General features: G+C 32.8%; 1 protein-coding gene across 1 annotated transcript; it reads right to left on the bottom strand.

The window, feature by feature from the left end:
* Positions 1 to 4,121: 4,121 nt before the first annotated feature.
* LOC124541098 (cytochrome P450 6k1-like) lies at positions 4,122 to 6,077 on the bottom strand. The gene has a single exon (XM_047118929.1). It carries the CDS (start codon positions 6,022 to 6,024, stop codon positions 4,531 to 4,533), a length of 1,494 nt encoding a protein of 497 aa, XP_046974885.1. The 5' UTR covers positions 6,025 to 6,077; the 3' UTR covers positions 4,122 to 4,530.
* Between the last annotated feature and the right edge of the window lie 8,202 nt (positions 6,078 to 14,279).

The raw sequence follows: 14,279 nt of genomic DNA, 5'->3' as shown, positions 1-14,279 counted from the left end.
ACAGGCTAGAATTTCAGTACCAACTAATCTATTCGGTCAATCTTAATTAAATTTCAAATTTACATACCTTCCGTGAAAATAAACGATAACTTCGACAAAAAAAAGACCAGCTGCGTTTCTTTGGCCGATTCTTCTCTTTAATTTTAATATATAAAAATAATTTTAAGTCTTTAATTTGATTATGAATAAGTAAGTGTAATGCTTCCATATTTAAAAAAGGTATTTGAGGTTGAAAAAAAACAGCAATAACATGTCATATTTATTAATATAATTTGAATTGGAAATTGATAACACCAAGTTTTAAAGAAATCTGCCACTTATGTATCTACAAGCGTGGATTGAGTTCCAGGCCCTGTTTTTGTTTTTACACCACAAAAATGTCATTATTTTATGTCATACCGATAGATGGACTGGCAAATATGCCACCCAATGTTTCCACTGACCTTAGACATTGGTAAAGTTTATCGTTCATTATTTATCTTATTACCAATGCATCACCAACTTTGGGGACTAAGGAGTTATATCTCCTGCACATTTATCCAACAGTTGGCTCATTGGCTGTTTGTTTCACTTTTGTAAGGGATTATAGTACCAATGTACTCAATCCTAACTGAAATTGTAGGTATAGTTTATTAACAATGGTATTTTATGTAAAACAGATGATATTTATATGTAAAGTAACATAAAAGACTAAAGAAGTGTACCAATTTTCTCGAATCAAGCAAATTCACATTTCACGATATCGATTAGTCTCACCCTTCACGTTTGCGATTCAAGTTTAGGCGTTAAGAAGAAAAAACCCTTAAAGAAGGGAGAAACGTTGATTGGTTTACTTTGTAATACAATTGTTTTTATACATTTTTATAGCCCCGAGTGACATTCTTGGATGTGTCACCGTATTTGAAAGAAAGAAAGTTGCTCAAGGATATTTTTTATTTTTTTATTGTATAAGTTGGCGGACGAACATATGGGCCCCTGATGGTAAGTGGTCACCATCACCAACCGTTCCTTACATCATCAGTGTGCCACCAACCTTGGGAACTAAGATGTTATGTCCCTTGTGTCTGTAGTTACACTGGCTCACTCACCCTTCAAACCGGAACACAACAATACTGAGTACTGTTATTTGGCGGTACAATAACTGATGAGTGGGTGGTACGTACCCAGGCTGGCTTGCACAAAGCCCTACCACCCAGTAAAGGATGCTCAAGGATAAATTTGGATGTAAAAAAACGGCCAAGTATGAGTCGGTCACACGTTCGTACTATTCAAAAACAGCATCTATAAAAGTGACAAAAAGGTCATGTCTTTTGTAGGGGAGTCCCCTTAAATATTTTGTTAGTACTAGTTATTATAACGGCACCTGTGAAAATTTCAACTGTTTATATATCGCGGTTCATGAGGTCCGGTTATAGACGGACAGACAGACGAACAGACGGTGAAGTCTTAGAGATATGGTCCTGTTTAACTGTTGTACTTCTGTACCTTAAAAACGAATACAATCAAATTTTCTAAACTATATATCGATCCAATACAAATTAGCATTAATTGGAGCAAATGAGAAATCCTGTAATGATAAATATCTTTGATATTAAAAATTTTACACAAGTAAAGTAAGAATTAATATGCAAAAAAAACTGTTATAATATTGCTCATTTACCTTTCTGACGCTACCGATCTGGTCTTGAACCTCGGGTCGGACTGATAAAAAAAGACTGTTTTTGTTTTTAATTTCAATATTCATTAAATTTGTTTTTAAATATTGTCACAATATTATTCAACAGGGATTAATCAATTTATTTTTTATTCATGTTTATTAATTTCGGAAGAGATTAAAAAAGCAATGTCTTAAGCCGAATTAAAACTTGGGCCCAATCACCATTATCCACTTAACGTTCAGAAACTTTAAGAATTTAAATTTCGAACTTGATTTGTATTCGCGGCTTACTTTTCTTTTTTCTTTTTATTTTTTCTATCTATTGGTATATATAGATGGTTTATGTTAAAGGTGAATAATTAATTTTATATTTAATACATGCGAAGTTTGCGTAACGCTCGTTTAATTATTTGTAACGCCAAAACTTTCTCGGGCCATGTCTGTGTAATAGAATATGTCTCAGATAAATTAAATTTCTGAACGTTTTTAATTATCTAATAAAAAAAATTACCAAACAATGCGTTATTCAAACCATGAATACAAAAGTAAATTACGTTTTGCTAAATTAATGTCACCTGAACTTTCCCAATACTGGGCTAAGTCCTCCTGTCCCATTAACGAGTCGGCTTGGAACATATTCCACCACGCTGTTCCAATGCGGGTTAGTGGAATGCACATGTGGCAGAATTTCGTTGAAATTAGACACATGCAGGTATACTCACGATGTTTTCCTTCACCGACGAGCACGAGATGAATTATAAAGACAATTAAGCACATACATATAGTGGTGCTTGCCTGGGTTTGAACCCGAAATCATCGCTTAAGATGCACACATTCTATCCACTGGGCCATCTCTGCCCATACAGACAATTGATGACAATGATCCTTTATGGAGCACTGCTCTGCATCCAAATCATCACAAACCTAAACACTAAACAACACACAACACAATCACTAAACCTAAAGCAACTAAACTAAACTTAAGTATCCTAACCGTAACTTAGAAGTATCTGACCATTTTGGGTTCGTTGATCACATAGTTCGATACAAAACAACAGATCTCGAACAAGATTTGAACCTGGGGTTAGACTGATAAAAAATAATGGATATATAAAAACCTTTTTCTCGAATCACTCTATCTATTAAAAAAACAATGTCAATCCGTTGATTTAAAGAGCTAAGCATAGGGACAGACAGTGGTAAGCGATTTTGTTTTATACTATATATGATGACGTCAGCGCCCTGGATGACTAAAATGCTATAAGTGATACTTTTCAACCGACTTCAAAAAGGAGGAGGTTGTTTGTTACCTCATAATTTTTAACTGGGTGGACCGATTTTGATATTTTTTTTGTTCGAAAGCTAGTGTTTTCCGTGTGGTCCCATTTTAATTTAGCACAGTTCTGATGATAGTATCCATATGAAAATGATATAAATCTTAAATTTGCGTTATATATTATATGTGCGCAATAAATAGGCGAATAACTTAAAATTGCTCCAACCAATTTTGATGATTCTTATTTTATTATAAAGAATATACTTCGAGGGTAGTTTGGTGAAAGTTTGGTAAGGTTCTGCATAGGGTCTATGACAAAGTAACGGAACGGAAGTGAACGGAACAATTGTGAGGAGCACGTTAGCGATACTCGGCTGTATGTTTTATTTATAGGTTATTTTGATATTTGAGTTATCTTCCATAACGTGGTTATGTTCATGTAATTGTCTTAATCGAATATTATAATCAACTAGCGACTCGCCCCGGCTTCGCATGGGTGTAATCCTGATACTGAATATTATATTATTTATATAATTTATTATTAGTTAATTATCAGTGTTTATTTACTATATCGTTCATATATTAAACACACAAATCTTCCCCTCGAATCAAACTATCCATTTAAAAAAACCGTATCAAAATTCGTTGCATAGTTTTAAAGATATAGGGATAGGTATAAGGACAGAGAAAGCTTTGTTTTATACTCTGTAGTGATGGAACTCCTAAACGGCTCACAGTTAGGTTGCGATATAGGGCAAAATTTTGTGTATGTGATATCATATGATGTACGACATATATTAGCTCTTTTACAAAGTCTATTTTACTGAGGTCGATTAAAGCTCTTTCGGGGTATCGAGGAACCTTGTAGTTTGTGCCGCATGACTACTAGTAAAGCCACAATTTCGAAAATTTATTTTTGTTTAAATTAATTTAAATTTATTTATTATTGTATTCATTAATTTTAACAAAAAGAAAAACCGACTTCAAACAAATCACTATTTTAAAATAAATAAATATGCACTAAAAAGTAATGAAAATAATTGCGTATAATTGCAATTGCATATAATTGAACATATTTTTAGAGTCTTCCTAAATAAAATGAAATGAAAAATATTAGACTACTTAAAAGTCGATTTACGATTATATAATATGATTATATAATCGTAATAGATTATTAAGATCTCGTAATAGATATTAAATCATATTTATTATAGAATTCGGTTAAAAATATCATCAAAATCAATTCGATCTCTCAAAAGCAATAACACCTTCAAATTACTTACCAAACGTCTGTCTGTTCGTTATATACGTATACGAAAGATACCACAAACAATTAAACACATTTAAGATTTGTTTAAAAACACTCAATTAAACACCATTGCCAATATTGTAACAACAACAAGAACAACAACAAAACACTTTAATTCGGGCGTAATCGTGCGTCACAATATTTACAATTAATAATCATAAAAACCAACTTGTTTGATAGCGTCTCATTTATTTACATTATATTTTATAACAAAAACTATACTTGTAAAAATATATAATTAAAATTATGTCTTTATTTTTAAAATACACTTAATAATATGATCTATGTTTAGGTCCTTGGCACAAATTCTACATCTACATTAGCTAATCTGAGTGCAATTTGATCTTTTTTGTATTTTATACCTTCTTTTGTGATGTGTGTTTTAATGGTAAAATTTCTCAATAAATATATCAAGCCAGTCTTAGCTTGTAATTGCGCGTACCTCTGTCCAATACAAATTCTGTTTCCTTTTCCAAAAGCCTGGTATAATACATCTGAAATTGAATTTTGATTCTCTCGTAAAAATCTCTCTGGCTTGAACGATTCTGGATCTGGGTAGTATTTGGGGTCATGATGGATTTCGAAAATTGGTGTGAAAATTTTTGTTCCCTTAGACACTTTTATATTACCAACCGGCAAGACCGTATCTTCCACGCACATTCTAGTTAAGAAACCAACAGGAGGATGAAGACGCATACTTTCAGACATAGCCATATCTAAGTACTTCATGCCAACGACTACATCAAACGACAATTTATTATCATTCATTTCAAACGCTTCGTCAATTTCGTTATGCAGGCGCTGTAGCGTTTCTGGGTGTCTTCCTAACTCTACCAATGTTGCGAACATCGCAGATGCTGTCGGCTCAACGCCCGCTAAGAAGAAGAAGAATGCTTGAGCTGCTAGAAGTTCGTCAGTAGGCTCCAATTCAACTCCTGATTCAGAGTCTTTTAACGTTCCTTTGCTCTGAATTGATAGACACATATCAGCGAAATCGTGTTTTTTCACATTCTCACTTTCTCGTTGACGAAGAGTTTGTTTTATTGCACCAATAAAGAACGGTTCAAATTCCTTGAATAGACTTATATTCAATAATTTAAACAGAGGTATACTCAGGCTAGCGATAGTGAAATTAAAAGTTCGGGCAAAAGTCTGCTTAAGCGCATTTTGGGACATTTTCAAGAAAGGTGAATTAAATATTGATTCTGTTGTCACACCAAACACAGCGCCGCAAATAGCCGCGCTGCAAAATGTTGAGAGATTATTAAATGTATTCCCTTTCTTTAAATTTGGATTTTCTTTTAAGTAGCCGACGAAATCTTGTGCACTTTTTTCCATTATGTAATACATACTTTTTAGCTTGGTTGAGGTGAACAGAGGTGTCATACTCTTTCTTACCAGCTGCCATTTCTTCCCATTCATGAATAGAATGTTATTTGCCAAAAGATCATTTTCATTGGCTTCAAGTCCTCTATGACTGAAGGCATTGAAGTTTGTCGTTAGCACGTATTGTATATTTGTAACATCTCTGATATACAGCGATGGCGTAAGCAGAGTGCCAAAAGCGATGGCAGGTTCGTTGGGGTACTGTTTATAAATGTTGTGTAGGTGCTCAGATAAGGACTTATCCTTGGTTAGGAAGTCCCAGAATACTCCAAGTACTTTATTCTTCTTGTAAAATTTCACACCACGTTTTCTCCAATATCTTTCGTTATATTTGCCATTCCAATAAACAAAGGCTAATATTATGATAGTCAAAGCAAGTATAAGTTCTAGGAACATTTTTGAAACTCGTTTGTAGTGCTCGAAGCGAATTGAATTAATGATAAACTTTGCGCGTATATTGCTTTATATATTGAGTGTGATATCGTTTTTTTCCGTTATCGTTTGTTAACCGGTATTATAAAATCATTATTTATATATTTTATGAGATGACTTGCTGTTTTAATATATTTAGTAATGCAATCCCTGTTAAGAGGGGGAAGGTCATTTTTAATATTTATCCTCTTTTTATGACTTTTTGTAAATTTTGTAGTTATTTTGGCTTATTTATTTATTCTTTATTGCACCCAATCTGGAAAATAAAAATAACATATTTGTTACACAAAAATTGCATGAGGTGGAACAGGCGGCCTTATCGCTAAGCAGATCTCTTCCAGGCAACCTTTGGGCAGAGGACCATAATATTGACATAAATGGGAAGGGTACAGTTACTTTAAGTCATTTTACTTATTTATAGTATAAATACGTAAAATAATAGTACATAATAAACAAATAACAATAAATATATATAATATAAACAAATAATCTTGTATGCTTTTAAAAATATTTTGTGTACTTATCGTACTCATCGTTACTACTATAGTATTATTATTACTATAGTATTACTCGTTGTATACTATAGTATTATTCGCTTTTTCAAGGCTTTCGTTTAAATGTAGAGTTGTAGTATAAATTATTTATAATACCGTTTTGGAGATGATATTAAATAAATAAAGATAAAATGTTTTAATCTCGATCATTATGACTTAATAACTAGCCTGTTTTACCCTTGTTTATATCAGAAGTTGGGATAGTCATTCGTTACAGAAATTTTAATTCCCTTGTTGCTTTATCCTTAAAATTGAAGACATATGTATAAACTTATTGATATGTTCATAAATAAAACGTCAGTCTCGACTTTTAATAGTTCTTTAGATGCTTAAACAAAAATATTTTTGCTAAACGTTTATTCAAAATAAAATAATGGACTTTAAATAAATCATTACGTAGCATAAAACAAAGTCGCCTACCGCTATCTGTCTTTGTGAATGCTTTGAGTTTTAAAATAACTCAATTGATTTTAATGCGTTTTTTTTAAATAAATAGATTAATTTAAGGGGAAAGTTTATATGTATAATACATTTGTAACATAGAGATGCACTGATTATTTAAGAGGTTTTTAAGCAACTTGAAATTTAAATGAATAATTTCGAAGATATTACCACTAATAAATAAAATTTTAACAAAAAGAAAAACCGACTTCAAACAAAACACTATTTTAAAACAAATGTATATGCACGAAAAAGTAATAAAAATAATTGCGTATTCAACATATTTTTTAGAGTCTTCCTAAGTTAAATGAAATGAAAAATATTAGACTACTTAATAGTCGATTAACGATTATGTCATGTAGTTATAATTATTGTTATATTTGGAGTCGGTGTCAGCCACGGTGCCCTTGATTGATCCAGTATATTATTGTGTAAAAGGTAATTTGTAAAAAACATATTTGTTAAAGTATTCTCGTATTGTTTTTTGATAGATATACTGTAGGGTTTTATTGGCTGACACCGACTCCAAATATAACAATAATTATAACTACATGATGTAATCGTTAATCGACTTTTAAGTAGTCTAATATTTTTCATTTCATTTAACTTAGGAAGACTCTAAAAAATATGTTGAATACGCAATTATTTTTATTACTTTTTCGTGCATATTCATTTGTTTTAAAATAGTGTTTTGTTTGAAGTCGGTTTTTCTTTTTGTTAAAATTTTATTTATTTTTTGATTTTAAGTGAAGCTGATGTTGACTAACTAATTTTTTTTAATATGGATAGATTAAGTGTTCCGTTTATATGAGTCAGAAACTACTTCGAGGACAATTTCAAAGGAAACTTGCGAATAAAGCAAAAATAGACTTTCGAAAATGCGGATTTAATACGTCACGCGGCGTAAACTACAAGGATCCCTCGAAAGAGCTGTAATCGAACTCAGCAAAAAAACTTTGAAAAAGACCAACTATATTTCGTACATCATATGACATCACATCACATACACAAAATTTGATTAAAGATAGTAAGAAATTCTGCCCCATATCGCACCCTAACTGCGAGCCGTATAGGAGTTCCATCACTACATAGTATAAAACAAAGTCGTTTTCTCTGTCCCTATATCTTTAAATCTACGCAACGGATTTTGATGCGGTTTTTTTTAAAAGATAGTGTGATTCAAGGGGAAGGTTTGTGTATATAATACATGATCAATATAGTAAAGAAACACTGATAATTTTAGAAGTTTGCGATGTGATGTCGTATATAAACAAATTCTGTAGTATATTTAGTATCAGTATTGCACCCGTGCGAAGCCGGGGTGGGTAGCTAGTTGATTATAATATTCGACTATGATAATTACATAAACATAACCACATTAAGGAAGGTGACTCAAATATCCAAATAACCTATAAATAAAAGATTCGACCGAGTATCGCACTACCTTTCAAACAAAAAAAAATTATCAAAATCGGTCCACCCAGTGAAAAGTTATGAGGTAACAAACATAAAAAAAAAATACAGACGAATTGATAACCTCCTCCTTTTGGAAGTCGGTTGACAAAAGAAGCTGTGAACATTATAAACATTCTGTCGTATATTTAGTATCAGCATTGCATCCGTGCGAAGTCGGGTCGAGTCACTAGTATATTATATATTCTATGTTAGAAACAAGTATAAAAAGAAATGAAATTTTTCACACAGTCCTCGTGACAATAAAGAGATCTGGTACAGTCTTCGTTTATGGAATAAATTAAAATCTGTTTTTAAACTATTCTTTTATTTTCGCGACGAGAGTGAAGTACGGGTTTTTCTTCATTATTTTTGTTGAATATAATAACAGCGTCATATTATTTCACTTATTAACAGTACTCAGTATTGTTGTATTCCGATTTGAAGGGTGAGTGAACCAGTGTAACTACAGGCACAAGGAACATAGCATCTTAGTCTCCAAGGTTGGTGGCGCTTTGACGATGTAAGGAATAGTTAATATTTTCTACAGCGTCATTGTCTATGGGTGATAGTGACCACTTACCATATGCTCGTCCGATAACCTATTCCATAAAAATACTTTATTCAAGTAGGCTTTTACAAGCACTTTTGAATCGTCATTTAACAAATATATTAAGAGAAGCAACCACCGGTTTGGAAAGAAGATTGTGCCGAGAAGAAGCCAGAAAGTAGTTACTCTTTTTCAACATTTAATAATATAGTCATCTTAGTTAATTACAATTATATATGCATGTAATATATCTCTATATATTTTATCGTCTCTATAATCTTGTATTGAATATGCCTTCTGTACCAATGTACATATTTTTTACAAATCATTTAAGTTATGAAACAGATAAGTTAAAAATGTCAAAATAGAAGCGTTAACAATAAAAACGCCTGTGTTACACGACTGGCAATGCATACGATCATAAGTATTCTATGAACTTCCCTTATTATTTATATCAAACTAAAATGTATAAGTGTTTGACAATTTATTACGTAAAAATATTAATTAGGTACTCGCTGGGAGGGCTTTGTGTGATTCGGTCTGGGTAGGTACCACCCACTCATCAGTTATTCTACCGCCAAATAACAGTAGTCAGTATTGTTGTGTTCCGGTTTGAAGGGTGAGTGAGCCAGTGTAACTACAGGCACAAGGGACATAACATCTTAGTTCCCAAGGTTAGTGGCGCAGTGACGATGTAAGGAATAGTTAATATTTCTCACAGCGTCATTGTCTATGGGTGATGGTGACCACTTACCATCAGGTGGCCCATATGCTCGTCCGCCAACCTACACCATAAAAAAAAAAAAAAAAAAAAAAAAAAAAAAAAAAACATATCATATATTCAACTATCAAGCAGTAATACTTTATGCTTGAGCCGAGATGGCCCAGTGGTTAGAACGTGTGCATCTTAATCGATGATCGCGGGTCAAACCCAGGCAGGCACCACTGTATATTTATCATCTCGTGCTCGGCGGTGAAGGAAAACATTGTGAAGAAACCTGCATGTGTCTAATTTCAAAGAAATTCTGCCACATGTGTATTGCACCAAGCCGCATTGGAACAGCGTGTTGGAATATCTTCTGAACCTTCTTCTCAAAAGAGATAGGAGGCCTTAACCCAGCCTGGGATATTTACAGGCTGTTGTTCTTGTTGTTATGCCTCGGTTTGAAGAGTGAGTGAGCCAGTGTAAATGCAGACACAAGGAACATGCTAAATTACTTTTCAAGGTTTGTGACGCATTTGGGATATGCGCCGCGCTAATGTTAATGAAATAAAACATATAAATAAATAAACAAAACACAAACAAAATTCCTTATCATTTAGGAATATTTGCAAGTAAGTGTTATTATGATATATATTATATAATATATTATATATTTGCCAGTCATCGTGATATTACGTTTATTAGTCGTAGTACATACTTAAGATTATAAATTGCATACAAATATATTTTAATTGTGTATTGAACTTAATAACAATTCGCAGATTAGATGTTTAACAGGTTTTATTTATAGAATTGATCAAATAAAATTTTGACTTAATTATGTATATGTCACCGTAAGATTACAAAATTAGTTAGATTACAATCTGTCCCGCGTCAAATTGTCAACTGTCTAAATCTCTTCTTGATTGGTCGGTCTTGTTGTAAGAGAAATATTATGAACTATCAATATTGTTTATTTTTTATTGGAAATTGAATAAACGTGAAATAGATTATAGTTTAACGGTATTGGCAATTTTACGGTGAAATAATATAGTGCATTTCGGGGTGGCGAAAACATTGAAAAATAATACTGTTTCGTCAGAATGTAATCTAACGTATTTTGTAATCTTACGGTGACATATACATAAATTGATAATCTTACGATTGAGATATGTAAATTTTTGCTTGATATAAAAAATTAAATGTCGTTAAAATTAAATTAAATATAATAATATATACAATATATAAAATGTTTTACTCGATATTGTATACAAACCCGTCTGGGTAGCTATCACGTTTTTACTACCTAATAGCAATAAGGATAGTTGTGTCTCGACCTCGAGAATACAACATACCTTACATTAATTAAATTACAAATGTCTGTGAGTGGTTTTGGAAAACATTATAGTTGTATTTTATGTCTGTCTAGACTAAGTAATACCTCACGCTGTTTACAGGTAGATTTATTTTTATTATACATTTATCTAGACAGCTTGCACAGCAGTAAGCTGGTTTAAAGAATCAATCACCAATGGAACAGATTAGTCTAGTCTAGTAGGACATCACGGAGCAACAGCTGCAACGCCGAGCGTCCTAAAGCCAGGTGGTCCGATGACCTTGACATCGGTGGCGGTACCTGACTGGAGGTGGAAGGCGGAGAACCAGAACTGGCGCATCATGAAAAAGGCACATGTGTTACAGCGGGAATATTTAATTTCGACGAAATAATCTATACATATAATAAAATTGGAGTGTCTTTGTAATATTAAAATAGCCCTTTTTTACTTAATGCATGTGTATGCATACACGGTACATGCAACAGCAGCCTGTAAATTCCCACTGCTGGGCTAAAGGCCTCCTCACCCTTTGAGGAGAAGGTTTGGAACATATTCCACCACGCTGTTCCAATGCGGGTTGGTGGAATGCACATGTGGCAGAATTTCTATGAAAGTTGTCACATGCAGGTTTCCTCACGATGTTTTCTTTACCGCTGAGCACGAGATGAATTATAAAGACAAATAAAGCACATGAAACAGCGGTGCTTGCCTGGGTTTGAACCCGCAATCATCGGTTAAGATGCACGCGTTCTAACCACTAGGCCATCTCGACCTGTCACACGGTACATATAACAAAATAATTTTTTTTACAATTTTTGTGTGTCTGTTTGTTCCGGCTAATCTCTGGAACGGCTGGACCGATTTCGACGGGACTTTCACTAGCAAATAACTGATATAAGAAGAAGTAGCTTAGTCTATAATATATATATTTTTTTTGTTAAATTCAAACGCGTACAAGGACGCAGATACAGCTAGTTATTTAATAATAATAATAAATAAATAAATATGAGACAACATCACATACATTACTCTGATCCCAATGTAAGTAGCTGAAGCACTTGTGTTATGGAAATCAGAAGTAACGACGGTACCACAAACACCCAGACCCAAGACAACATAGAAAACTAATGGTAATCTACATCGACTCGGCCGGGAATCGAACCCGGGACCTCAGAGTGGCGTACCCATGAAAACCGGTGTACACACCACTCGACCATGGAGGTCGTCAAAGTTATTTATAAATATACAATTTTTATAGAGATATGTAACTAAAATAAATAAATGTGTTTTTGGGTATTTATTCGTAATATTCAATGCAACTAAAACTAAATTGAATACTTTACGGTTCTTCTCAAGACGGTATTTTCTTTTCGGAGGTTTTTAATGTGAACAGCAATTAGTAAGTATATTGCTTGTATCTTGAATAAAAAATTAAAGAAAATGTTGGGCAAAAAGCAAGTCGAAAAACACCTATGAGGCATCGTCTGATAAATTAGCTTCGACGAATGTTGAATTAATGATTATGTATGATTACTATTGCATAACGCAAGTATAATTTTGTAAATATATCAAATGTTATCTGCCGATTGTACGATGATATACACTTTTAATCTTTACAATATTATCAATTTATAAAAGCAGTAGAAAAGAAACGGCCTGTAAAAACAAAGGTGCTTAATGTATGTATTTCTTAATCAACATCAAAATATATGAACATCGTCGAATTAATTAGGTATGTAAACAATGAAGTTCAATCTATATTAATGTTATAAACGTGAAAGAAAGTCGGTCTGTCTATGTAATAATATATATATATATATATATATATATATATATATATATATATATATATATATATATATATATATATATATATATTTATTTATTTTATTCATTATTATATATATATAATAATGTCTGACATTCTTCTTCACCAAACCAATGAAGCGATTTTGATGAAATTTAGTATGAAGCAAATTTGAACTAGTCTACTTTTTTGCCTAACACATGGCAATTCCTCTAAAACACGAGCGAAGCCGGGGGCCACAACGAGTTAGGTAAATTTTATTTAAAAAAAAGCAATGAACACAAAAATTCCGCTGAGTTTTTGCCGGTTCTTCTCATATGCAGATAATTTATTTTTCGAACTCGGGTTGAAGTTTTTTTTTTACATTATAAATAAATATTAGAACTAGCGCGCACTGGTAACTTTTGTCACGGTGACTGTTTCGTCATTCTTGTCGAATCCATGAGTATGGAGACGCGCGCACTTTACGACGTGACAATTGGGTGACATTTGTGTCTTCATCTGTACATATTCACGGATTTGACAAGAGTGACGAAACAGTCACCGTGACAAAAGTTACCAGTGCGCGCTAGTGCTTACTATGCGTCTACATCAAACAAAAGAATTTCCATTTGAATAAACCTATTACCCCAAACAAGGTGAGCTGGGATTTAAATCGAAACAAGACAATCTTCGCGACGGGGACTCAATTACGTCCAATTTTGCGAACTGAAAGTCACCCGAATAAATGAAACAAAATGATTTAAAGATTTTGATGATGTGATTCCATAAATAAAACGTTCAAAATAATACATAATTTGATCGAGATATAAAGTAATATTGTACTTTTGGTCGGGCTTTGTGCAAGCCCCTCTGGTAAGTACCACCCAAGCATCAGACATTTGATAGTCAAACAGTGTCACTTGGTTTGTTGTTGTTGTGTTACGTTTTAAATGGTAAGAGATTTACTGTATCCTAGCTACCAAACCAATTCAAATCAAATCAAATCAATATTAATCAAGTAAACTTCACAATGAAGTGTTTGAACGAACGAATGAAATGAATGAACCAGGGTTGGTGGTGCATGGTGGTATGATTTCTTACAGCGTTAACATTTATGGGCGGCGATAACTACTTACCATCACGTGAGCCTCCACCTACCTATTACATAAATATAAAAAGAAAATCTGTAAAAACCCTACATTAAAACAAAGTTAGTAAATGTATTTTTCGATATTCCATAAAACGCATCGTTTCATTTCAACACCTGAATTCTATGACAAAAATTTTAATAAATATTAAATATTTATTTATACATCGAAATGGCTCTAGCCTTTCTTGCAATAATCAGTAAACATAAATCCATTATTTTTGAAGCCTTTCCAACGAAAATGAT

The sequence above is a fragment of the Vanessa cardui genome, chromosome 2, assembly GCF_905220365.1.
Source record: "Vanessa cardui chromosome 2, ilVanCard2.1, whole genome shotgun sequence".
NCBI lineage: Eukaryota > Metazoa > Arthropoda > Insecta > Lepidoptera > Nymphalidae > Vanessa > Vanessa cardui.
This window is presented reverse-complemented; position numbering and strand designations above follow the sequence as displayed.

Bases quoted from the DNA above. Each gene is read 5' to 3' on its own strand.
- LOC124541098 (XM_047118929.1), bottom strand. From the start codon at position 6,024: ATGTTCCTAGAACTTATACTTGCTTTGACTATCATAATATTAGCCTTT.